Here is a 23,936-nt window from a genome sequence, read left to right as displayed (position 1 = left end):
AGAACCAGCAACTAGCTTTTAGCTAATTACCTTGTTAATTTTAAGTCCACTTAAAATTTATTGTTTTTGGTTAAACAAATGTCCCTGTAAATTGCTAAAGCCAATGTAAAGAAAAGCATATTCACAAGAATTGGGTTTCTTTTTTTTTTTTTTTTGTTGAAAGTTAAGAATTGGGTTTCTTGTTCAACAAAAAAAAAAAGAAAAAAAAAATAATTGGGTTTCTAATAATCTAACTATTACTTGGCCATCTTTCAACAAAAAAAAAAACTATTACTTGGCCATATGGGAATTTTCAGTCTTGAGGTTTGTCCTCCAATAGATAAGTTATGGTCTTTAAGACCTATTACTTGGCCATATGATCCAGGAGGGTGGTTTGCTTCTTACGCAAACCACTCTGGACATCTCCACCGGCACTTCTTAAGGCCGGAACATCTTGCCGGAAAATTCCCATATTCTGCCGGTCATCTTTTGTTTGACTTGTGCATGGTCAAGTCAATTCTAAGAAGAGAGACACTTGCCTTTCATGTATTTATGTTTTGTACAAGTGTTGATCCTAGTTTCACTCTTTCTAATGAGTTGGCCTGTTCTTTGGGCCCCAACATTGGGTCATTACTTCACTGGGCCCATCTTCTTATTTCATGGCTAAATTATATTTTCTTATGGGCCCAGTCACTTTACCTTTTGGGCACTCCTTTCGATCCAGGGGAGCAAAGAATGATACCATCCTTATTTCCTCTGGACTGGCCTTATAATCTTGATAAGACAGTTTCGATGCTTTTGGAAACGATATGGGCTTCAACTCATGTTAGCACCTCTAATTCGGCCTCAACCTTGTTCGTGCTTTTAACCGATTTTAGTTCTTTCTCCCACCTCTCACCATGTGTGGTTTATCTACACCTTCCTACTGGCATAGTCGAGCTTTTCAGTTCGGGCTTCGTCAGCAACCCATATTCCCAGGTGGTTCGTTACAATTTCTTTAGATTGTGGTGGAGCATTCTTTCTCCTTCGAGAGAATACTGGTTGGGTACTCTGGAATCTTCGGGTTCCGCTCTGAAGAATTTACTCGGCTTCTTTGAAGCTAGGTATTTCCTTTTCCATATACTTCTACTGGTGTGGATTGAACTATTACAGGTTTTTAAGGGGTGGAATCGGTTGAAGTTGTGTTTTGGCGGTAGCGCATCAATATACTACTATGTTTCTTTCGAACGATCGTGGATTTGGTCTCAAGTTAGTTGGGAGACTGCAAGTTCTGAGAAGTTTTATATGACGGTTTTGACTATAACCGTGAAAGTTAAAAGTTGGAGTATATGCTTTGAGTTTTGTTTTTCTGTTTTTCACTCTAACGATGTAACTTTGCTTCTCTTGATGTAAACCTTGTTATATAAATAATACGATGTTTACACTTAAAAAAAAAAAAGTCCCCTTTCCTTTTTGCAACACCACAATCACTATCACACCCCTAGTAATAAGTAATAACACCAAGATGTCATTTTTTTAATGAGTTATTATTGATGGTAATCAATCATATAAAGATAAAGATGATGAATTGAGAGAATACCTGAGTAAACAAAAGGACTAGTGTAACCCCTGACTCTAGGGTATGAACAGTACTCCCAAATGATACACGAAGATGTTCATTTTTATCTTTTTGGATTGATATTAAAAATTGACAACAAAAATAGACAAAAAAGAGTAGTGTTCTGATAAGTCTCCAAATAAAATAAAATGCTTTAATGTTCATTTTTATCTCTTAAAATTTAGTAAATCATATACTAATAGAGTTAATTCCTATATGGCCCCCTACTTTGTGACCAGCTTCCTTTATGGCCCCCAAATTTTTGTAAATTCAAATATGGTCCCCTATTTTCATGGAAATGTCATAACTACCCTTCACATTAATATATTTTCAAAATAAAATTAAAAACAAAAACCTAAATTCCACCTCACTTCCCTCTCCACGTCACCTCTCTCTCTCTCCAAGTCAGCACTCTCATGAAGGTCGCCGGCCGGAAAATTTTCCGGCCGGCGACCTTCAAACTTAAAAAAAAAAAAAAAAATTTTTTTTCACTCACCTCTCTCTCTCTCTCTCTCCAATCAGCACTCTCATGAAGGTCGCCGGCCGGAAAATTTTCCGGCCGGCGACCTTCAAACTTAAAAAAAAATAAAAATAAAATTTTTTTTTTCACTCACCTCTCTCTCTCCAATATATTAATGTGAGAGAGGTGAGTTGGAGAGAGGTGACGTGGAGAGAGATGAGTGGTGGAGAGGGAAGTGAGGTGGAATTTAGGTTTTTATTTTTAATTTTATTTTGAAAATATATTAATGTGAAGGGTAGTTATGACATTTCCATGAAAATAGGGGGCCATATTTGAATTTACAGAAATTTGGGGGCCATAAAGGAAGCTGGTCACAAAGTAGGGGGCCATATAGGAATTAACTCATACTAATATGGGTTCATGGAAGAGAAAATTATACATAGGGTTTGTTTGTTACGTTACAAAATGGTGTTAGAAAATCGATTTCCATAAGAAATTTGATTTTCCATTGTTTGATTCAACAAAAAACATGAAAAAATGGCTTTCCCATGGTAAAAGAAAATGAGAAAAAAATTTGATAAATTTTCCCACTTTTTCGCCCACTAAAGTTGCGCTCTATCTCCTCCTGAATTTCTCTCTCTAAAATCCAAAAAAAATCTCATATCCATCTCTTCCTCTCACTAACCTACTTCAAATTTTACAAGTTAATTGCATCTACGACTCATTAAACAAAGGTAGAACTCTTTATTAAGTCTAAAATTTAGCCAAATTTAGAGTGTTGTTTGTGAATATCATGAATTTTGGATTTGCTTGCATAGTTGTAGCACATAAAATGTGACTTGTATTCTTGTTCAAGGTTTTATGGTTTAGTGTTCACCAACATCTCAAAATTCCTAGTTGATGGAGAATGAAAGTATGTTGAAATCATTATCAATTTTGAAATAATACAAGCTCGCCAAGTAAAACTTATTAGGCGAATACCATGAAACGGTTATGATAATATATATAGGTACTCTATAACAAAAACAAAAGGTTCATTCTTTATTAGTTCAGTTTGTAACAAACTCGCTGCTTTGCCTTCCAATTTTGTTTGTGTTTCCGTTAGGCTCCCATTTTTTGTGTTTAATTCCATTAGAGTCTTAAGTAGTACATGACATCAATTTTTTTTTTTTTTTTTCCTCTCTTCTTTGCTATATCTAACTCTCTTGTCTCTCCTCCATTTCATCTACCTCCTTCCTCCACTTCTACGGTCATTAACTGCCTTTTTGTCAGACGACTTTCTCTCTCCATCACTACTTCATCCACTATCACAGTATGCACCTCTTCTCATCTCTCTACATAATGGACAAAAGAAATCCGTCTCCAAATCAACAGAGAAGCCAATTCAGAGCGTTCTCACAAATTAGTTTTTGTCACAAAATCTAGATTGTGTATTAACAAAAAAACGATGTTCTTCTAAGACCTGGAGGAGTTCCTCCAATTGGGGATGGAGAGAGGAGGGTTGTATATGGTGGTGGAGAGAAAGGGAGAAAGAGAAAGGGAGAAAGAGAAAGGGAAGAGAGATACTTGCCCGCATACCGCATATGGCCGCCCAACGCCCCTTGTCAATGACAATAAAAGTGGAAAAAAATTGTCATTGGCAATAAAAAATATAATGTCTAGGTCTTCTCTACTTATTGTCAATTGGTTTTGAGTTGGATGACCACTAACTTAACATGGTATCAGTGTTATGCCAACACGTGATAGGCTTAGAAGCTACACGTGTTGAACGTCACCCCGAAATGGTATCTAGCAACCAAGAATATAATGTCTTGGTCCTCTTCACTCGTTGTCAATTGATTTTGAGTTGGATGACCACAAATTTAACAGAAGGCACCAACCAGTGTGACTTTTTGACAGAGAAGAAAAGTGAGGTGGAGAGAGGGAGATGAGTTGGAGGTGAGATAGGATGAAGTAGAAGAAAGAAGAGGAGATGATGTTGCCTTTAATATTCTTAAACAGTTCAAATTTTATAGGCCTTGGGGATCATAGGCCTTGGGGATCAAATCGAGTTGTCAGACACTAAAGCATGGGGATTAAAATAGTGAGTTGGTCACAAGTAGGGGTGGGAATCGGTCCGGACCGGTCGGTATCAGACTCTAACTTCATCGAACCGGTCGACTCGGACATAAACTGTTGGTGACCACCTATTTACTCGGGCGGACTCGGACGGTCACTCTCAAGAATTCTTTGTCCATTGACCGTCCAAGACCGTTTATTTTACCGGTCCAGTCGGACACCGGACGGTCTCGGTCCGGACTTTCCAATAAATTTACTTAATTCAGAACTTTATTTTTATTACCACAAACAAAATTACTTACAAATGAAGATGTTTAGCCAAGAAATCAAAAGTAAATATAAAAAAGAAAAAACACAGTTGATCATCATTTGACAAGATATAATTAAGCCATTCACTAATGTTTGGTCTTCCAGAGGACTATATGACTATAGCTGACGATCATCATATATTTATATGTCTATAAAATTCAACGGTCAACTTGTAAAAATGAGGACAGTTTAGTCGGTCAACCTATTCGATCACTCGTACCGGTCGGTCAACGGTCGGTCCTTCGACATAAAATTTTGACCGTGACCGTCTGCCAATTCTTTCGGGCCGGTCGGACACTGACCGTTATGACCATCGGGTGTCCATGGACACTTTTTATCTCGGTCGAACGGGTCGGATAGCGGTCTTCCGGATCTTTTTCCCACCCCTCGTCACAACTCACAAGTGAGGGGAAAAAACGGAATTAACCTTTCTTAATTAAATTTTGCTCTCGGGCGGAGTTTTTCTCTCTCCTATTTTCTCCTTACCGGCGCCACCATTTTAGGCAGTTTTTCCTTTTAAATAGGCAGTTCTTTAACCGTTTTTAGCAGTTTGAGATCGGAATCTAGGCGGTTCTCCGCCTTATATACCTGTTTTCTCGATTTGGACTTTGAAAAAAGTCTTAAATCTTCTCATTCTCGCTCTATAGGGGCTTTTCATAGTCGAGATCTAGTCTCTTTTATTTGTTTCTTTGCCTTCTATTCTTGTTATTGTTGATGGATGCTTCGGAAAATCAAGTCATTCACCAATTTGAAGCTTTAACTATGGAGGAATTAATCCCACCGACAGTGGAAGGGGGGGATATGAACACGGGTGACATCGAATTAATAAAACAAGGAATTACATGGTTCCAAAGCCCGAAAAAAATCGATATCAGTCAAGCCATGTATCGCCTCTCTAGACTCCTTCATGGTCCGAACAAATTCACTATTTCTGAAGTGAAGGATAATCTATTTCTCATTAAATTCCAAACGGCTTCAGAATTGGACTTAGCGGTGGAAAGCTCTCCTTGGATTATTCAAGAGGAACTTATAGTATTACAACCTTGTGAATCTATGGTGTCGCCTCAGGATCACTCCTTTGACCATGTTTGGTTTTGGATTCAACTCCATGGGATCCTCCCTAGTCATTTAAATTGTACTATTGTTAATAGACTTGCAGGTTTCTATAGGTCCCTACATTCCGACCACTCAGGAAGATGCTTCGAAATGGAGCCTCTTTGGTCGAGTCCGAGTTCAACTTTGTATTACTCGGGCTTTAATGCCAAGGGTTAATCTAAAATTGTCTAACTCTAAATTAATCTCCATAGAGATAAGAGTTGAGAAATTACCTAGATTCTGTCTTTATTGTGGGATGATTGGCCATAATCTTAAATTCTGTCCTACCATATTGGCATTTGGTGATCTTCTGAAACAGAATTTGTCTGACTCGATGAGGTCCAAAATTCTTAAAGAGATGTCACCTAAATATCCGGAATCTTTTAAAGTTCCCTTCTCGACTAGGAATCCTTTAAAAGAATTAGGATCTTTTGGTCATGAGTTAATTCCTAAATTTAATGATTTAAATATTGAATTGGATTCCGAAAATATGGTGGAATCAGTATGTGCTAAACATCCACGAATAAGGACTAACTATGGTAATTTGATTTCTAGTCTTTTTCAGGCAAAGAGAAGTAAAATTCAAACTGACAATGGAATAACCTCGGTAGTCTCTAACATTCTGTACAATGATGATCAATCAATAACGATACCGAGTGGGCCAGATGATAATATATCAAGAGGATGTTCAGACGAAGATTTGCCTCTAGCGGAAGTCAGAACAAGAAAACAATTCAAAAGATCATCCAAAATTGCACAGTCAGAACAGCAGAAAGTAAGGGTCACGGCAACCCAAATGCCGGAGGAGCCATGAGTGTTTTGGCTTGGAATTGTCGGGGACTTGGGAACACCTCGACAAAGGATACTTTATCTCAGTTCCTTGGTGCTACTCGACCGTCTATGGTCTTCCTCTCTGAAACCAGAATTATAAATTATAATCCTTTATTTTTATTTTCTAAAAATAACCTTACTAATTTTCATCATGTTCCCTCTATTGGCCGTAGTGGAGGCCTCCTCTTACATTGGTCCCCTGATTGGGACGTATCTATTTTATTCCACAACAATAATTTAATTCATCTCTCTATTGCAACTCTTGATAACCCAAATCAGTGGGATATGTTGTGTATTTACGGTCCTCCTAGAGTTCAGGATCGTTTGGCCTTTTGGAATTCTATTCTAGAACGAATTAATAATATTACTAATCCATTTTGTTTAATTGGTGACATGAATGCTATTTCCTCTAGATCTGAAAAGTCGGGTGGCTCTTCTAATATACCTTTTTTGTCAAATTTTCAGAATTTTATAAGAGATGCTAATCTACTGGACCTTGGTTACAACGGTCCGGCGTTCACTTGGACGAATAGTAAATCTATTCATCACTTAACTAGAGAACGATTGGACAGGGTACTCTGTAATGATAATTGGCTGCTCGACTATCCTGAATCCGGAGTGTTTCATTTACCAAGGTATAACAGTGATCATGCACCAATTTTACTTAAAATGAAAGTACAAGGTCAGGTCCTCCATACAATTTCGAAGTACGAACTTTTTTGGACCAAACACGATGACTACGAGGCGACTTTCAAATCAGAATGAGAAAAGTGAAGGTGTTCTAATAGATAAACTTCAATCGGTCAAAAACTCAATACAATTTTGGAGTAAAAGGGCATTCGGTTTTATCAAGAATAGATTAAAAATCTTGAGGAAAAGATTAGAAGACATTCAAAAAATTAACCCCACAGAGGAGTCGTTGTCTTTTGAAAGTACTTTTCAGGAGCAGATCATTTTTCTTGAAGAGGTCCAGAGAACGAAGGCTGAGCAACGAGCCAAAACAAATTGGGTTAAAAATGGAGACAGGAACACTAAGGCGTTCCATTTGGCGGCGGCAATGAGAAAACAGAAAAACCAAATCAATAATTTATTATCGGCAAACGGTCAGAATCTAACAAATGAAGAAGACATAGCAAAGGAATTGGTAGAGTTTTTTCAGAATTTATTCAGGGTCGAACAAGTTAGTCAACCACCAATTGAGATTTTGAAGGCATATAAGATAATATCGGCCACGGATTTGGACCACATCTCAAGGGTTCCCACATTCGAAGAAATAAAGGAGGTAGTGATGGAAATGGGACCGATCAAAAGCCCGGGGCCAGATGGATTGCCAACTTTTATTTTTCAGAAACACTGGGACATAGTCGGAACCGAACTAGTCAGCTACATCCAATCGACTTTCCAAACAGGTTCAATCGATCCTTCTCTCAATCTCACTACACTTGCCTTAATTCCTAAGTGCAGAAACCCGAGTTTGGCCTCTGATTACAGACCGATTTCTCTTTGCAACTCAATTTATAAATTCATCACTAAAATAATCGCAAATAGATTTCGGCCTTGTCTTGAGGAGACCATCATGTGGACACAAAATGCGTTTGTCCCAAATAGACAGATAATGGACAATATTATAGTTACTCAGGAATTGTTGCACTCTATGAGGAACTCCAAAGCAAAGAAAGGGGCTTTTGCCCTTAAAATGGACATGGCTAAGGCATACGATAGAGTCAATTGGGACTTCCTTCGTAGTGTCCTGCATCACATAGGTCTAAGTGGTAATATTCTTGAATTAATCATGTCTTGTGTGACTACCTCGAGATTTAAGATCAAGCTAAATGGTCATTTAGTGGGGGATTTTCAGGCCTCGAGAGGCCTGAGGCAGGGATGTCCCCTCTCCCCCTACCTTTTCATCCTAACCTCCCAATCACTCTCTCTCCTCATTTCTCATTATGAAATACAGAATAGGTTTACAAGTTATAAGATCAATCAGTCCAGCCCTAGCATTTCACACTTGCTTTTTGCTGATGACTTGATCATCTTTGGTAATGCTACTAACCAGAATTTACAAGCTATATTACAAATGATGAATGAATATGCAGCTTTTTCAGGTCAAAAAGTAAATTTCGACAAATCTTCTCTGTATTTTAGTAGTGGGGTGCCCCAATCCACAAAGACAACATTTATCTCCCAACTCCATGCTCCTATCATGACAGACGAATCGAAGTACTTGGGAGCATTGATTCTCAAACCAGGAAACAGGATACAAAGTTACCAATGGTTAGTGGACAAATTCAACAAGAACCTCTCAGGTTGGAAACAGAAACTCATTTCACAAACAGGTAGAACTGTTTTAATAAAATCTATCTTGTCTTCCTTTTGTACGTATCCCTTTAGTTTCCAAATGATCCCTCATGATACAATTAAGAAACTTGAAAGAGCAGAAAAGAGTTTCTGGTGGGATCATTCTAATGAAGCCAAGAAGATGCACTTTATTAAATGGGAAATCATTTGCTCTCCAAAAAGTAAGGGGGGTTTAGGCATCAGAAATCTACAACTAGTGAATGAGTCTTTAATTGCCAAAATGACATGGAGACTGTTAACAAATTCAAATGCAATTTGGGTTCGACTCTTAAAGTCGAAATATGTGAAGAATGATGACTTTTGGTCATCTTACAGACCCAATTCAATATCCCCTTTTTGGCAATCCATTCTGAAAACAAAACCAATCATGTTTACTAATTTACTTTGGCTTATAGGAGATAGGTCGAATGTTAAAATTAGGTCGGACCCTTGGGTCCCTAATCTTCCTGAAAAAACCCCTACTTGTACAGCTAGGCTGCCTGATAACATTTTTTGGGTGTCTGATCTTATATCAAATGACACTAACAATTGGGATTTAGATCTTTTAAACATATACTTTGATCAATCAAGTGTACAGGCTATCATGGAGATAAACATCTCTGGGACTATTCGGAATGACAAACTGGTTTGGTGTCCTACTGATAATGGCAAGTTTAATACAAAATCATATTACTCTGAAAATATGATAAACCCTAGTCTAAGTCATGAGGCTCATTCTTTTCCTTGGAAAAGATTCTGGAAAATCAAAGGAGTTCAGCCTAAGATACAACAATTTATTTGGAAGCTCATCCATAATGGTATAGCAACATTAGGGGAAATAGGTAAAAGGGTACAGGGTATACCTCTTATTTGCTCCTTATGCAACTTGGAAGAAGTGGAGACAAGGGATCATCTATTTGGATCTTGTCCAAAATTCAGAGACTTACTCCAAATCACAGGCAACATCGACCTCCAACAGTTGGGAAATGAGTTAGTTACGAATCTAAAGATTTTATTGGAACAGAAGCAAAAAGAGGACGTATGGATATTATTTACCTCATTGATCTGGGAGTGGTGGAAGATGAGGAACGAAAAGCATTTTCACAACAGAGATCCAGATCTATTTCGTTGTTGGTGGAATATAAAAGAGTTACTAAGGTATGCACCCCCATCTCTTACTACTAATCGTTCGATTAATATGTCTGATGTAGATAACTGGATACCTCCTCAACAAAATCGAATAAAAATCAACTGTGATGGAGCGTATACCGAAGACCAAGCTTCGGCGGCAGCTGTTGCTCGTGATTTTAAGGGAGAGATCATCGAAACTAAGAGGGTCTGCTTCCGACCAATTTCTCCTCTTCACAGCGAAACTCTAGGGTTTCGGGTGGGATGCGAGCTGGCGGAGGAATTAGGGATTTGGGACTTTATACTCGAAAGCGATTGTAAGGTGTTAGTTGAGATCATCAACACCGTCGATTCAGAAGCCCCATGGAAATTAAGGGATGAGATCGAGTGGATTTGAAGTCAGACGCATGAAAGACACGTTGAAGTCATCTTTACTCCTAGAAATTGCAATCAAGTGGCCCATATTTTGGCCAAGGGCAACTTAGTCCCCTAACTTTGATACTTTACGTGTTTAGTCCTTTCTCGGTTAACTTTCATAGGTTTTATACTTGTTGTAAACTTATGATTCATTTATGAGATTTTCTTTTCCCCCCAAAAAAAAAAAAAAAAAAAAAACCTTTCTTAATTGAGGGTAAGTGATAAAACCAGGCTTTCTGACAAGGTGAAAGTAACACAAATCAGTGTTATCTCCAGACGCAAGTTCTTCCATTGCCAGAAAACACAACGCCTGAAACTATGGATGCCAAGCAAGCAAGATGAAGAAAAACGAAGCTGAGGTACTCTACCCTCTCTCTCTACTTCCTACCTCCTCCTTCTTTCTCTCTCTAATTTTCAAAATTTCCTTCAATTCTCTGTAAGATTGGGTGTCATTACTGTAATTGGGTTACCAAAGAGTCTCTATCAATGTTCATAAAATATCCAATTAAACAATCCATAGTAGTTAATTGAGTGGATTTTATAAAACCCTTGTACAAAATTCATATTATTTCCATAACTCCCCAATTAAGTGGTTCAAATGAAAACCTAGTTTCATGAATTTAGTAGTAAATCAAATTAGGTTTACTGTATTTACCCCTGTTAATGCATACTTTGTTTAATTTTGACTTACTTTCTGTTCATACAGTTCAATTTATATTTTTTTGGTTTCAAAATCCAGCTTTGGGAATACCTCATTACGATGATTTGATCATTTTAGTTTAAGTGAAGATGATAACATCAAAATCCCAAACTAGCATTAACTGTTGGATTAGAAGACAACAATGCCCATGTGGAGAGAGAAAGTGTTATATTAGATTTGAAGATGAAAAGAATGATGAGGCATCATCATCATCATCATCTTTAGAACAACATGTTGTTAATTGTGTTGATGTTGTTACACCTTATATTGGGCAAACATTTGAAACCGACGAAGAAGCTTTCGAACATTATACGAATTTCGCTAGAAAAAATGGGTTCGCAATTAGGAGAGAAAGTTCTAGGAGTAACCAAGATAGAGGTGTTTATTCAAGAGTGTTTGTTTGTCATCGTTATGGACCCGAAAGGCATAGAAAATCAGCTAAAGCTGAGCGAAAAAGGGATAGGAAAACGACCGTATGTGGATGTGAAGCTAAAATGTATATCCTAAAGAAGATTATCGGAGGTGTTCCTCGATGGGCTATTAAGCAATTTGTTAATGAACATAACCATGACTTGTTGAAAGATGATCAAGTGCGTCTTCTTCCTGCATATCGAAGGATTCCAGATGCAGACCGAGAACGGATTTTGTTACTCCATAAAGCTGGGTGCTCTGTTCGTCATATAATGAAGGTGCTTCAAGTAGAAAAGGGTGAGGATGAACAATTACCATTTATAGAGAGAGATGTGAGAAACTTCGTTCAGTCTTGCAAGAAAGTCGATCGAGATAATGATGTTTCAGAGCTTCTTAATATGTGCAAGACAGTAAAGGAAAGAGACTCGGACTTTGTTTATGATTTCATAATGGATGAGAATGGTAAGCTTGCGAATATTGCATGGGCATATAGGCACTCTCTCCATGCATATAGAGCATTTGGAGATGTGGTTGTCTTTGATGCCACGTATCGGGAAATCACATATGATAGGCTTCTTGGAGTATGGTTTGGAATAGACAACCATGGAAAAATCATATTCTTTGGTTGCGTTTTATTGCGTGATGAAACATTTCATTCGTTTGTCTGGGCTTTACAGGTTGTTACTTTTACTCCCCATTTCTATCGTTCTATGTCTTCGAGTATCTTTTTCTTACAAGTTTACATTTTTTCAGGCCTTTCTTCGATTTATGCAAGGAAGGAATCCCCAGACTATTGTAACTGATATCGATTTAGGTCTTGGGGACGCTATATCAACTGTTTTGCCAAGTACTAAACATGTCTTTTCTATCTTCCACATTGTTTCCAAACTTTCGAGTTGGTTCTCTTTTCAACTTGGATCAGAATATGAAGGATTCAAGTCAGAGTTTGATAAGTTGTATAATCTAGAAAATGAGAAGGATTTCGAGGGAGAATGGAACCAGTTGATTACAAGGTTTGGAGTTGGTTCAAATAAACACATCTCTTTACTCTTCGCTCATCGAACGTCATGGGCTTTACCGTATCTAAGAGGTTACTTTCTTGCTCAAATGACAACAACAGAATATTCAAAATCCGTCGATGCATTTTTGAAAGGGATCTTGAGTGCACAAACTTGTCTAGGTAGCTTCTTTGAGCAGGTACTTGGCTAAAGATGTCACTTTTGCTATTACTTTCTGAGTTTACTTTTACCTCATTAATAGTTATTCAAGATCCTTACAGGTAGGTATTGTTGCCAATTTTAGAACACAATCAGGAGAGCAAGAAATCGAAAATACCCAAATTAAAACGTCGATGCCCATCGAAGAACATGCTTCTACTATTCTTACACCTTATGCTTTCAACTTGTTACAAGATGAAATAGTATTATCAATGCAATGTGCAGCATTTGAAACATCGAACGGATCATATCTTGTTCGACACCACAAGGAGATCGATGGAGGGTTTCTCGTAAGTTGGATTCAAAAAGAAGAAAAGATTTGTTGTTCTTGCAAAATGTTTGAAGTATCAGGGATATTATGTCGACACATTCTTCGGGTACTTGCTCTAAAGAACTATTTTCATCTTCCAGAGAAGTACTTGCCAATTCGATGGAGAAGAAAAAGCTCATTGATTGAAAGCAACAATGATGAATGGTGTCAAACTTTTCATTCAATTAGTTCAGCTCTATATGCAGAATCGTCTCTCACAAAAGAACGCATTGATTATGTTCGAAGCGAACTCACAAAGGTTCTTAATCATGTTAGAAATATTATGCCAATGCCCACTAGTGATGGAGTTTCTTTGAACTTGGAATCTACTCCACCCATTGATGGTAGAATCGACGATATCGTTGTAAATAGTAGTGATTGCAATTCTACTTGGAACTCTCTTTAATATGAGGATAATGTGTTTCTTGATGGAACATATATAAAGTTTATATAGTAATATGAAAATTTTATTACTAAGTATTATAATAATAGGCTGTTTGAGTAAAAACCAAACAGTCAGTATCCAAATTCTAAAACTGGATTGTAACCATGAAACTAGACCTAGACCATGCCCACACTGATGAAACTACACTATTAGCACATAGAAAACACATAATGATGAAACAGTACTTGTGAAACTTCTTTCAACTATATTATATATATCTACTAGACTCTAGAGAGAGAGAGAGAGAGAGAGAGAGAGAGAGAGAGAGAGAGAGAGAGAGAGAGTTTAGAGTTGATCAGGCCAGAGGAAAGCACCCATAGCAAAAGACCTTTTCTCATCAAGGGTACCCTTGAAATTAAGGCCATATTGAGTGAAGAGGATATCCAACTTCCACTCTTCCATTTTCTCATAATCAGCTTTTTTGTAACGAGGGTAATGAAGTGGCATCTGAAATGATGTTGTTGTCTTCATCACCTTCTCCTTCTTCTTATTCTTCTGATAATCACCAGTAGTATAAAAATAATCATCCCCACATTTATTATTCACCATTGATGTTGCTGATGATGATGATGAGAACCCAGTTGATCCCTTCTTCCTAATTACAGAATTCATAACCCATCTCAATACCCCATATGTCTCCATTAAAATATAACTTATTTTGAGAGAGAGAGAGAGATGAAGAAAAAACAGAGGAAGAGAAGAAGGTTGCTTAGTTGAGCATGCCTTGAGACTGGTGAAAAACTGATATTTATAGAGAGAGAGGAAGAGAAGCTGGTAGCGCCCATGGTATCATTTAATGAGGGATTATAAAGATTGTGTGAAGGAATCTCTTAATTATGAGTTAGAAATACTAGCTTTGCATTTGCTTTTAGGTGTGAATTGGTTTGTGAGTTTTGCTAGTTTTAGGGTTCTTGTTTTTCAACAAAAAGTATGGATGGAGGGTTTGTTTGTTACTTTACGTGCTATAATAACAAAAGAAGAAAACTACTCCTACTACTAGTACTACGTGTGTGTCACTTTTCAACAGATGTTGATACAAATGTAAATGTGTGTTCATCCCATTACTACTACTACTACCCATACCTACTCTTCTTAAATTGCTACTATTTCATTTTCAAGATACAAAAATGGTATTCATGGTGTTTGTTGTTTTCTATTTAGATATGAAATTTGACTTAGACATCCAAATTTACCCAAAGTTCCATTCAAAATATTTTAGTTTTATTTGACTTACGCGTCCGACTGACTGGTTTACGTCTAAACAAGTCTGACTCAAGCAATTCAGATACAACCAAATAGTAATAAAAATAGTTTTCGTGTGAAACAATGAATCTTAAGGAAGAAGTATAGAAACTGTGGTCTTGGTTACCAGAGTTTTCTTCTTCCTCTCTTTCCCTCTCTAAAAGTAAAACTGTGGACAGGAATTGAAGAGCTTGGGACAAGAGATATTTGGCTCTTCTGCATGAAAAATCAACACATGTTTTTTCCTTCTCTGATATAATATTGGTGTTTTCCTGGTCAGTCAAAACTAATAGCCAAATCATCAAAGAAGAAGAAGAAGCATTTCCAAATTATGAATACCCATTTCTGAAAAGATTGAAGAAAAAGTTTATAGTACAAAAAGAATGATAAATTAAACTGCATTATGATCCAGGGGGAACAATTCCCTTGCTTACAAGCATGTCGAAAACTCTATCTACTTTGCTTGAATCAACCCTGAACAGGCCATGAGCATCGGATTTCTTACTAAGACTTCCTTTGAATATCTCTTTCGACATTACTTCCAACATTTTCAGATATTGAGATGGAAGCATCCTCATCTCCTCGCACAGACGCTTTTCCTGTGCATAAATGTTCAGAGTCAAAAGCCTGAATACAGTGTATATATATATATAACCCAATGATTTGGGAGACGACGCTTACACATTCAGAGAGTAGATCCGATCCAGGAAGTCCTGTAATATCCCAAACCTCCAAATAACTTGAAGCAGATGGAGCAGTGGTCGAAGGTTGATAATCCTTGCCACCAAACTCAGAACTAGTAGACCCACGAACACCTCCTCGAGGACTAATCAGATTGGGTTCTACTTTTAGTCGACTTGTCTTTTGCGTTAATTTACCACTTGGACCAACCTGAGTGCTTACTTTCGCTCTCAACGCACTTTCTTCAGCTTCCTTCTTCCTCTTATGTTCATGATATCTATCTACGTCAGCCGATGTACGGCAACCAGCAGCTCGAGCTTCCTGGCCAATAAAAATGTTAGGTTCCATATCACAGTATCTGAGGTCATTTAGAGGTCTGGCTCTACAAGATCACCTGAAGTTCTTGAATTCTTTTCCGAGCTCTATACTGTCCAATGACAGCTTTTGTCAATCCATCATACTCTTCTTTCGGTAAGAAACGCATGAAAACCTTGTACCGATTGTATATTTCTCTCTCTTCATGAGAAAGATCCTTCTCCCATGGATCTTGGGCGAGTAAATTTCTTTCTAATATGAAGTTCTTTCTCCGTTTTCGCTCGTCAAGTCTGTCACAAAGTTTTCAGTAAGTGCAAAGAAGCAGGTGACTTACAAATGAAGAAAGGAAGATAATAATACCTCTTGTTATAGATATGCAACACTCTGAGTTTCAATTCTCGCTCAGCTTGAGTATCGGTATCATTGAATTCCATGTCAGCGAGTAACTGTTCCGCATCGTTGTCATATTCAGGGTCAAACTCCTGCCTCTTGGAATTATAGCCACTCAATTCAGCCATGGAAGGACCCTCGGTCCCGGAAGATATGGGTTTCTTTCCTCCGATACTTCTGTCTGGTAAAGAATCTGTAAGCAATACAAAGCACAAATGAGCCAGTTTGCTATAAGTTTGAGGTCAAGCCTAGGAAGCATCAAAACTTTTTCAGTGGGCTCGAGGAGCGTTCACCAAGAACAAAAACCTGTACCCACTAGGCTTATGCCTAGGTGGCAGAAGCGGCGACAATATCGATGACTTTTGAGGCTTGGGTTGTTTATATGGAGCCAATCTCCGGAAAGGATCTCTTTACGACCCATAATAGAAGTCAGAGAGCAACAAGATTCTCAAGGAAAATGATCATGAGAGTACCCTGCAGGCTGACAATGTGAAAAGGATTACTGTACCACTGGGGTAGGAACATAAAATGGGCGAGAACTATATCGTTCCATGACTTCGTTTTTAATTGGAAGAACATCATGTCGTGACATATAGACATATAACCTAATTAACCTGTGTCTTGAGATTTCTTCATTTCAATATATTTATTCAAAGTTTCAAAAAAACAAAAAAATAGTCAGAAAGCAAACCTTCTACTTTGATTACATTAGGATCATCTTTGGCCTGATCCTTGTTTGATGCTTTCTTAACTGCAGCTGTTGTTGCTGATGCATATGAGCTGCTGGCCCCAACCCCAGACTCTTCATCTGGTGCAGAAAGAAGTATATCTTTATGCATATTTCCATTGTACCCATTAAATTATTCTAAAAGCCCGATAAAGCAAACACACCCAATCAATAATTTCAATTACGATACCTGCAGATGACTTTGATGGTGATCGGCCTACTGTTGCTTCTTCAATCCTGATCAAAACATAGAAATTATTACCCGATGAATCTAAGCAAATCAGAGTTGAACAATCACAGAGGAAACTGAAGTCATACTTCACACTTGAAGGAGAAAATACAGGCTCTTCCTTCACTGTGAGCTTCCCAAGAGGAGGAAATCCTGTAGTAGTCAAGAATATGTAAGAATTTAGAACCCTATTTCTACCAAGATTTGAGAATATCTCAGTAAGGTGCCTGCCATAAAACTAAAGGTTATTATGTTATTTGCTTATAACGAGTTTGTCAGTCAGTTGTCAAAACTAACTAGAAATCCTAAAATTTCAGAAAAGTGAAGTTAAATTGCCACCATATAACCCTTCACTTAGCATCAATTTCACTATAAATAGGGAAATACTGATTCAACTCAAGAATTAACTGCTAAAGCTTGTGAAATCTGCCAAACTAAATAAACAAACTTTTAATGTAGAAGGGCCTAGTCACATTCTGCATTACAGAGAAACAGCTGTTCCTCGTGCAACATCTGTACCAAAGTTTCTTGAGACTCCATAGAGCTTTAACTTAGTACTAGAAGACAAGAACAATATGATTCTTCTGACAATAAGTTGTCTTTGATCGTTAGTTGAACTTGAGCATTGTTAGCGAAAAAGAGAAGAAAGATAAAAATACGGTTTCAACACTACAACTAACCCGTCTTGCCATTACCAGGTGCTTTAGCCATGGCAAGAAGTTCCTCTCTATTCCTTCCCGCAAACTGAGACATATCCTACAAACTCAAATGGATAAGTATGAATCTGCAGCATTTTAACACAAGGAACTTTACTATGAGATAAAAACAGAAGTAATACCGGAAGAGGAAAACACGGGGAATTCATGTAGGCACTATAGTAATGGTCCATACATTGAGCTTTGCTCTTTGTAGTGACATGCTCGGCAACTTCTGTCCAGTTGCCCATTCCACACATTTCGATTCCCTAACATAGAATGTTTAGAGACAAATGCAGCAAGAATGAAATTCACTTCTTGTTAGTTTTTAGCATATATAATACGAAATACCTCTAAAAGGAGTGTCTCTTCATCAGCATTCCAGTCTGGACAAATGATGGGGAACGACAAATTGTCCTGGTCAATGAAATAGTCCGTGATTTAATTCTCTGTATATATATCAATAGAAAGGAGCAACACTTTTTTATTTAACAGAATAGACTAAAAGATGTTAAAAGGCATATGTTACAAGTTCATTTAGCTCATCTTATGCTGTAGCCTTCCATGACAGAGATATTGAAGGTTACCCTACTCAATTATTTAAAAAAATAAAATCATATGGTGTGAGTGTGTTTAGGGACAAAGGGTATTTTGAAAAATACGAGCTAGCTATTTTGAAAAATTTACGACTTAGACAGGGACAAAGGGTACACATTGAAAAAATGAACCTGAAATTATATTCAATAAAAAAGACAATAACCTGGTTTAGAATTTTTAAGGTCAGCAAGGTATTAAGAAGAAAGAGCTTAATGAGCTACTTCTACTTACCATGACTCTGTATGGGTGATTACTTTTGTGAGGTGTAATCTCGGCTCCGACAGAGAAGCATTCCACACACAGGTCAAAATCAGGACATCTTACACACTTGATACGAACTTTCTCCGAAATGTCTTTGTTGCAATAATTGCAATGGTATAAGGCCTTTTTCCCTTCATTCTTTTCTTGACCTGTTTCGTTGAAAGGAAATAAACAAGTTACAAAAGAAAGAATATTATAAGACCATCGAGCTTTATAATTCTGAATAATCAAATATTTTATTGTCTAGAAGATGAGACTAGATGTGCTACAAATTCAACACTTCACCATAATTAGACTAGTTCTAGCCCATATTTTCATTTCACCATATCTATGGAGGGTAAGGAGAATATACCTGTAGCATTCACCTCCAAATTTTCTCCACTTGAAGTAGTCTTTTTCCTCTTTGATCTATAGAATAAATGATCAAACGATCTTCAGACAATGCCCTGAATTATTATTGTTTTCGGAAACAGTAAGATTCAAACTCTGGTCTCTCCAGTAGAGAACCATGCATTATACCACCAACCCAGAGTGGTCTTCACAATGCTAAATAATAACAAAAGCAACGAAACGGGAAAAAGGAATTGAAAAGCGAGAATACTAGCACGAGTAAGCTCCTACATGGATAATAATACTCGTGTCCAATTCTATTATATGCATCTCCGACTCCATGTCAAGTTTTGAGTCTTTTGACAGTATCGAACATATCAAAACCATGACCAATCTCACAGTAAAAACAAAGATTCCCACTTTCAAAGATTAACAATTTAGAAACTTGATTAAACAGATAGAAAATCGAAATGCATGAACAAGTTATAATTCACACTAATATCTGCAGTAAAAAAAAAAAGCAAAACCCAACATTAAGAGTATCAAATTCTCATGGAATCAATGGAAATATCACCATTTCAAGCTAAATCCTGCTGAAAAATGATACCCATGATTCTAACCAAATAAGAACTAGTATAAGTAGATTCAAATAGGGGAAAATCACATACTTTTGGCCAAAATCTTCACTAGCAGAAGCACGAGGACCACGAGAACGACCCATTGAACTTTGTAGTTGAGAGAGTTCAGACAATGCCTGTGTAGGGTAAAAAGAATTAAATGGTTAACAAAAACTGTATAAAACTACAGGTTTATCGTTTAATCACACAATTAATGAAATTTATGAAAAAAATCTAACACTTAGAATAATTGTGAGAATGGGTAGGGATTAGAATTGAATTCCGTCGTTTGGATTCTGTGAAATTTGTTTCTGATTTTGCATGATTTTTGCCTAAATAATTTAGAAAGAGAAAGAATTTATCATGACTTACTCAGAGGGCAGAACAGTGAGAATTAACGAAAGGTTAATTGAGAATTAGAAATCAAAATCGAGGTAAAAGTTCGAATGAGGGGAGAAAATTGATTAAGCGAGGGAATATTTTATAGTCATATATATATATGTTCGTGAAAGAGAAAAGAGGGTTGTTTGGCTTTTAGATTAAGGTTAAGTAGAACTATTTTAGATTAGGGTTAAAATTGGTTTTGAGTGAGGTCCGGTGATTATGACCAAATCGGTTTGGTCCAAGATGAAATAGATAGACAAGTAGGTATGAGTATAAATTACAAGAGACAGATCTAGACTCCCAACACTCACGACTCACATCCTCTCGATATTTTTAGAAGAACGGTGCTAGTGAAGAGGTTACAAGTTAAAGACCACTCTATTTCTATATGAAATCAACCGTCTCTATTTTTGAGTCAATTTTATTCCTCTCGGTCAATTTTTCACTCTCAATAAACGGTTGAGACATATTTAGGTCTATAGTAGGTCTAACTATGTGGCCTTTGACGTCTGACCATTGGGAAGAAAGCGTTATGTGTATAATTAAACCAATTGAAAAACATGTTTGACAAGAATATAATTGTTTTTTTTTTTTTTTATTGAAGAAGAATATAATTGTTTAGACAACTAAAAGAAAAATCTCATTGTGTTACAAAATTTCTATAGTTGCTTATAATAAATAGTCTTCTCTAACTAAATAGAAGACGTAACACATTTTGATTCTTTGTCTTTTATTTACTGGTGCGTTAAATAAAGAAATAGATTTAGAGAGTATCACTAGTATAATTAACATATCTGACGATTCAATTTAATTACCGAATGTATCTAATGATTCGATCATTATATTATATTTATAGACATTATACATGAAAGATTTGAAGACCAACCAAATAAAATCTTCCATTTACTTTAAGTAGGAAAATTAATGCTTGACCAGGGGGATATGAGGCATGACAATATTTCCACTTCAGTCGAGTGACAACATGTATGTCCTTCCAAGTTCCAAGGGGCAGCCTTAACAAAAAAAAAAGTTCCAAGGGGCAGACTAGAGTTCAAAATTCATCACCTGTAAAATGTCTGGTTCTGGTTCTGGTTCTGGTTCTGGTTCTGGTTCTGGTTCTGGTTCTGGTTCTGGTTCTGGTTCTGGTTCTAATTCTAGTTCTGGTTTTGGTTTATTCCTGTTTTGTTTCTGGAACAGATTTTATCCTACACCCAAACATTCAGAGACTGGGGTTTCTTTTCCCTCGAATGAAAACCAATTCGGATAACGAGCTCACTGTCATATAGAGAGAGAAAGAGAAAAAAAGAGAGAGAGAGAGAGAAATGGCTACTTCTTCCATAACAACAGCTCTTCATCTTCTTCCATCTTTCAACCCTAAAAGTTCATTGCGAAAACCTAGAGCTTCAGTTTCCTGTGTACCTTCAAATCTCTCAAAGGTCCCATCTTTAAAGACGAGGCAGTCTCCTAAGGTTTTCGCTGCACCTGAGCTACTTGAAGCTCAAGAAACTGTGGAAGGTCTTCCTGATTCTATCACCTCTGAGGTTTGTAATCTTACTGAAACTTCTATTTCACATTACTTGATAGTAGATTAGAATGAATTGTTGAATTCATTTTCATTTTTTGTCTGGGCTTTTGTTAGGTTGGTAGCTCTGAAACTGCGGGTACTTCTCGAATCGCCATAGGTGCTGATGTTGATAAGGTATTAAATTTCTCCTTATTCCTCTTTAATTTCTTTAGTGGTTTTTTGATATTGGGGTTATTTTACTTGTGGATACTAGTTTATCATCTGAACTCTGAAGTTGATTTGATTTTTTTTTAGCTGGTAATGTGCTACATGATGACATCAAAATTAGGGTTGGAACTTTTGATTAGAAATAAAATGGGGTTTTTTTTTTTTGGTTAAATTCGAATTGTTATATCATTAGGATTAGCTTAAATTTTATTTTCAAAGGGGCCAACTATAAGTTTTTACATGTTGGTAAATTTGGCCAGAATTAATGAAAGAGTTCAGATGCCTAATGTCAGGTTACTGAGGCTATTCTAGTTTTGAACTTCAGTAATTTCTTAATCTCTCAAGTCTCAACTCCATTTGAGTTTATTATCTAGACAATTTGTAAGCAAGACTTTAGGAAGTAAGGTGTTGAACATGTAATGAGATGGAAAGCGGCTAAGTGTGACTATCGAGTTTGTGTACTTAATCTAACCAGACTATCCTAACCTTGTTTTAAATGTCAGTGGAAGTTCATTGAAATACCAAAAAACACTACAAAATTGGGAATCCCAAGTTAAGCTAAAAAGCGAACACCAAAAAAGACTACAAAATTGTGTTAAGTCTGTAAAACAAGTTGGCGATGAGTGGAGAGGACCTGCATCATGAGAGTACCCTTTCTACATGTAAGATTATGCTCACACGCCCCATCACGTGCGACATTCTTGTTAGCTTAAAATGTGTCGTTTATTGGGTGATGTGGAGCACGTGCAACCTTAATTATGCGTGGGCCTAGCTCTGGTACCATGTTAAGTTTGTGGATGTCCCACTCAAAAACTAATTGGCTGGGAGTGGCAAAGAGTTTACATATTATATTCTTGGCCATGAGAATGCCCTTTCTCCGTGTCGGACCATTTTTACACCGTGGTCCTATGATGGTGTACTTCCCCTTAGACAACACCGTAATTGAGGATAACAAAAGTACAATCGTCTCAACGTAGCCTCCCAAGATATTTCACCGAAAGGAATTTAGCCCAACCATTTACCCTGGACCTAGCAAAAGTGTTTGTTGGATCAAATGGATGAAAGTAGAAATATTGATCCTCCTATTCTTGCACTTCATTTTGTTTCTTGATCCAAATCCTCCAAAAAATTGTGTGTTGTGTGCTTCTCTAGAGATATCTTCCTTTCACTGTCTATGCACCTTACCCACAGAAGAGATACATCGTCCACATAATACGACGTTATCCATGAAGTGTGAAAAGAGATTAAGCAGATGTCCCAGGTATTGGTGGGTACTGTACAGTGGATCAGTATGTGATTTGTTGTCTCTGCATCATTTTTACAAAAAAAAAACACCTGTTTGGGGTATGAGAACCTTGATTCCGGAGACTGTCAGCAGTCGGAATCTTGAACAGGTTATGTAACATGAATTAATCCAGAAAAAAGAGGCGTCCAAAGGGGCCATTCCCTCCTGTCAAGGTTGCTGGTACGTATAATGCAGTTAGGCATCACCATATAAATGAGGCGCAAGGGTTCGATTCTTCAAATGTAATAGTTTTTATCAACCAATAGAATATTGTTGAACGAACAAATGAACATCCAAAAACAATAGAATATAATTATCGGTAGATATAGATGTTGGTTATTGCTCTAGTGTTTGATATTCTCCACAACTTCAATTATCACGGTGTGGCTCATAGACATGCTTGTCGTTTTCTCTACGCAAGTATAAATCAACAGTTCAGCTAGATTCAGCCTCTACTCTACCCTTTGGTCCTTTTCTGTCATGTATATGTTGCTTTTACTGTTGTCGATATCTTAAAGATACATCTCCATGAAATTATCAGATGAGATCCAAAAGAGTCAAGTAGAGACCTAATGCAGAATTACTGATAATTAAAACCTTCGAAATGAATCACTGTTGTTGGTATACTAATCCATGGAGTTTTCTTTCTGTTTATAGATGGCACCTAAACAGAAAATCAGGATTAAGCTGAGATCATACTGGGTGCCCCTAATAGAAGATTCGTGCAAGCAAATAATGGATGCAGCAAAGAGTAGCAATGCGAAGATAATGGGCCCTGTACCTCTACCAACGAAAAAACGTATCTATTGTGTTCTCAAATCCCCTCATGTTCACAAAGATGCAAGATTCCACTTTGAGATTCGTACTCATCAAAGACTCATCGATATTCTCTACCCAACTGCCCAAACAATAGATTCTCTGATGCAACTCGATCTCCCAGCTGGTGTAGACGTAGAGGTCAAACTGTAAGTCAAAATTGTTTCAGCTTAGATGAGCTTTCTGATCTGAGGAATTTCTTGTTTAAAGTTGCATTTTCCCTTTCCTAATTTTTGTAACTTGTATCATTACTTTCAAACAACAGCTGTTGGAATAGATTAAATGTTTCTCTACATGTTTCTTGTGCTTTTCTATGATGACTGAAATATAAGAAATATGTT

At 37.1% G+C, this 23,936-nt stretch overlaps 5 protein-coding genes across 9 annotated transcripts; 3 read left to right on the top strand and 2 right to left on the bottom strand.

Annotated features, from left to right (window-relative positions):
• The first annotated feature begins 7,062 nt into the window (after window positions 1-7,062).
• Window positions 7,063-10,191, top strand: LOC147552381 (uncharacterized). Its single transcript, XM_086668630.1, has one exon. It carries the CDS (start codon window positions 7,063-7,065, stop codon window positions 10,189-10,191), a length of 3,129 nt encoding a protein of 1,042 aa, XP_086524756.1.
• Window positions 10,192-10,368: 177 nt separating this feature from the next.
• On the top strand, window positions 10,369-13,326 carry LOC147552380 (putative protein FAR1-RELATED SEQUENCE 10). Of its 2 annotated transcripts, none has more exons than XM_086666902.1 (4): window positions 10,369-10,570; window positions 10,951-11,999; window positions 12,076-12,519; window positions 12,602-13,326. In XM_086666902.1, the coding sequence occupies exons 2-4, from the start codon at window positions 11,001-11,003 to the stop codon at window positions 13,253-13,255; spliced, it is 2,097 nt and encodes a 698-aa protein (XP_086523028.1). In that variant the 5' UTR covers window positions 10,369-10,570; window positions 10,951-11,000; the 3' UTR covers window positions 13,256-13,326. The 2 variants fall into 2 exon arrangements, with proteins under 2 accessions (XP_086523028.1, XP_086523029.1); XM_086666903.1 differs by having other exon boundaries at window positions 10,404-10,570; window positions 10,918-11,999.
• On the bottom strand, window positions 13,295-13,936 carry LOC147552379 (uncharacterized). Its single transcript, XM_086666904.1, has one exon. It carries the CDS (start codon window positions 13,934-13,936, stop codon window positions 13,580-13,582), a length of 357 nt encoding a protein of 118 aa, XP_086523030.1. The 3' UTR covers window positions 13,295-13,579.
• Window positions 13,937-14,857: 921 nt separating this feature from the next.
• On the bottom strand, window positions 14,858-19,925 carry LOC147552378 (transcriptional adapter ADA2-like). Of its 4 annotated transcripts, none has more exons than XR_015238857.1 (14): window positions 19,751-19,858; window positions 19,430-19,515; window positions 18,784-18,839; window positions 18,402-18,580; window positions 17,925-17,990; window positions 17,717-17,842; window positions 17,559-17,634; window positions 16,968-17,031; window positions 16,840-16,886; window positions 16,614-16,730; window positions 15,893-16,115; window positions 15,612-15,822; window positions 15,218-15,534; window positions 14,858-15,135 (listed from the first exon to the last, which is right to left on the bottom strand). XR_015238857.1 is itself a non-coding variant. In XM_086672443.1 (14 exons), exons 2-14 carry the CDS (start codon window positions 19,480-19,482, stop codon window positions 14,938-14,940), a joined length of 1,737 nt encoding a protein of 578 aa, XP_086528569.1. In that variant the 5' UTR covers window positions 19,483-19,515; window positions 19,751-19,925; the 3' UTR covers window positions 14,858-14,937. The 4 variants fall into 4 exon arrangements, 3 of the variants coding, with proteins under 3 accessions (XP_086528569.1, XP_086528571.1, XP_086528570.1); XM_086672443.1 differs by having other exon boundaries at window positions 15,218-15,538; window positions 19,751-19,925; XM_086672445.1 differs by having other exon boundaries at window positions 15,218-15,538; window positions 17,574-17,634; window positions 19,751-19,885.
• Window positions 19,926-20,995: 1,070 nt separating this feature from the next.
• LOC147552377 (small ribosomal subunit protein uS10c-like) lies at window positions 20,996-23,888 on the top strand. The gene is made up of 3 exons (XM_086672441.1): window positions 20,996-21,303; window positions 21,402-21,461; window positions 23,437-23,888. The coding sequence occupies exons 1-3, from the start codon at window positions 21,085-21,087 to the stop codon at window positions 23,746-23,748; spliced, it is 591 nt and encodes a 196-aa protein (XP_086528567.1). The 5' UTR covers window positions 20,996-21,084; the 3' UTR covers window positions 23,749-23,888.
• Window positions 23,889-23,936: the final 48 nt, after the last annotated feature.

Source organism: Eschscholzia californica, unplaced genomic scaffold (genome assembly GCF_041429995.1).
Source record: "Eschscholzia californica isolate CP2 unplaced genomic scaffold, dmEscCali1.0.p SCAF_3, whole genome shotgun sequence".
NCBI classification, from domain to species: Eukaryota; Viridiplantae; Streptophyta; class Magnoliopsida; order Ranunculales; family Papaveraceae; genus Eschscholzia; species Eschscholzia californica.
This window is presented reverse-complemented; position numbering and strand designations above follow the sequence as displayed.

What these genes read in the sequence shown, in the direction of transcription:
- LOC147552381 (XM_086668630.1), top strand. Translation starts at nt 7,063, where the DNA reads ATGACTACGAGGCGACTTTCAAATCAGAATGAGAAAAGTGAAGGTGTT.
- LOC147552380 (XM_086666902.1), top strand. Translation starts at nt 11,001, where the DNA reads ATGATAACATCAAAATCCCAAACTAGCATTAACTGTTGGATTAGAAGA. An exon ending in CGTTTGTCTGGGCTTTACAG is followed by an intron (nt 12,000 to 12,075) that starts GTTGTTACTTTT and finishes ACATTTTTTCAG; the next exon opens with GCCTTTCTTCGATTTATGCA. An exon ending in TAGGTAGCTTCTTTGAGCAG is followed by an intron (nt 12,520 to 12,601) that starts GTACTTGGCTAA and finishes AGATCCTTACAG; the next exon opens with GTAGGTATTGTTGCCAATTT.
- LOC147552379 (XM_086666904.1), bottom strand. Translation starts at nt 13,936, where the DNA reads ATGGAGACATATGGGGTATTGAGATGGGTTATGAATTCTGTAATTAGG.
- LOC147552378 (XM_086672443.1), bottom strand. Translation starts at nt 19,482, where the DNA reads ATGGGTCGTTCTCGTGGTCCTCGTGCTTCTGCTAGTGAAGATTTTGGC. An exon ending in TTTGGAGGTGAATGCTACAG is followed by an intron (nt 18,581 to 18,783) that starts GTATATTCTCCT and finishes TCAACGAAACAG; the next exon opens with GTCAAGAAAAGAATGAAGGG. An exon ending in TAATGTAATCAAAGTAGAAG is followed by an intron (nt 16,116 to 16,613) that starts GTTTGCTTTCTG and finishes TATTGCTTACAG; the next exon opens with ATTCTTTACCAGACAGAAGT.
- LOC147552377 (XM_086672441.1), top strand. Translation starts at nt 21,085, where the DNA reads ATGGCTACTTCTTCCATAACAACAGCTCTTCATCTTCTTCCATCTTTC. An exon ending in CTGATTCTATCACCTCTGAG is followed by an intron (nt 21,304 to 21,401) that starts GTTTGTAATCTT and finishes GGCTTTTGTTAG; the next exon opens with GTTGGTAGCTCTGAAACTGC. An exon ending in TAGGTGCTGATGTTGATAAG is followed by an intron (nt 21,462 to 23,436) that starts GTATTAAATTTC and finishes TTCTGTTTATAG; the next exon opens with ATGGCACCTAAACAGAAAAT.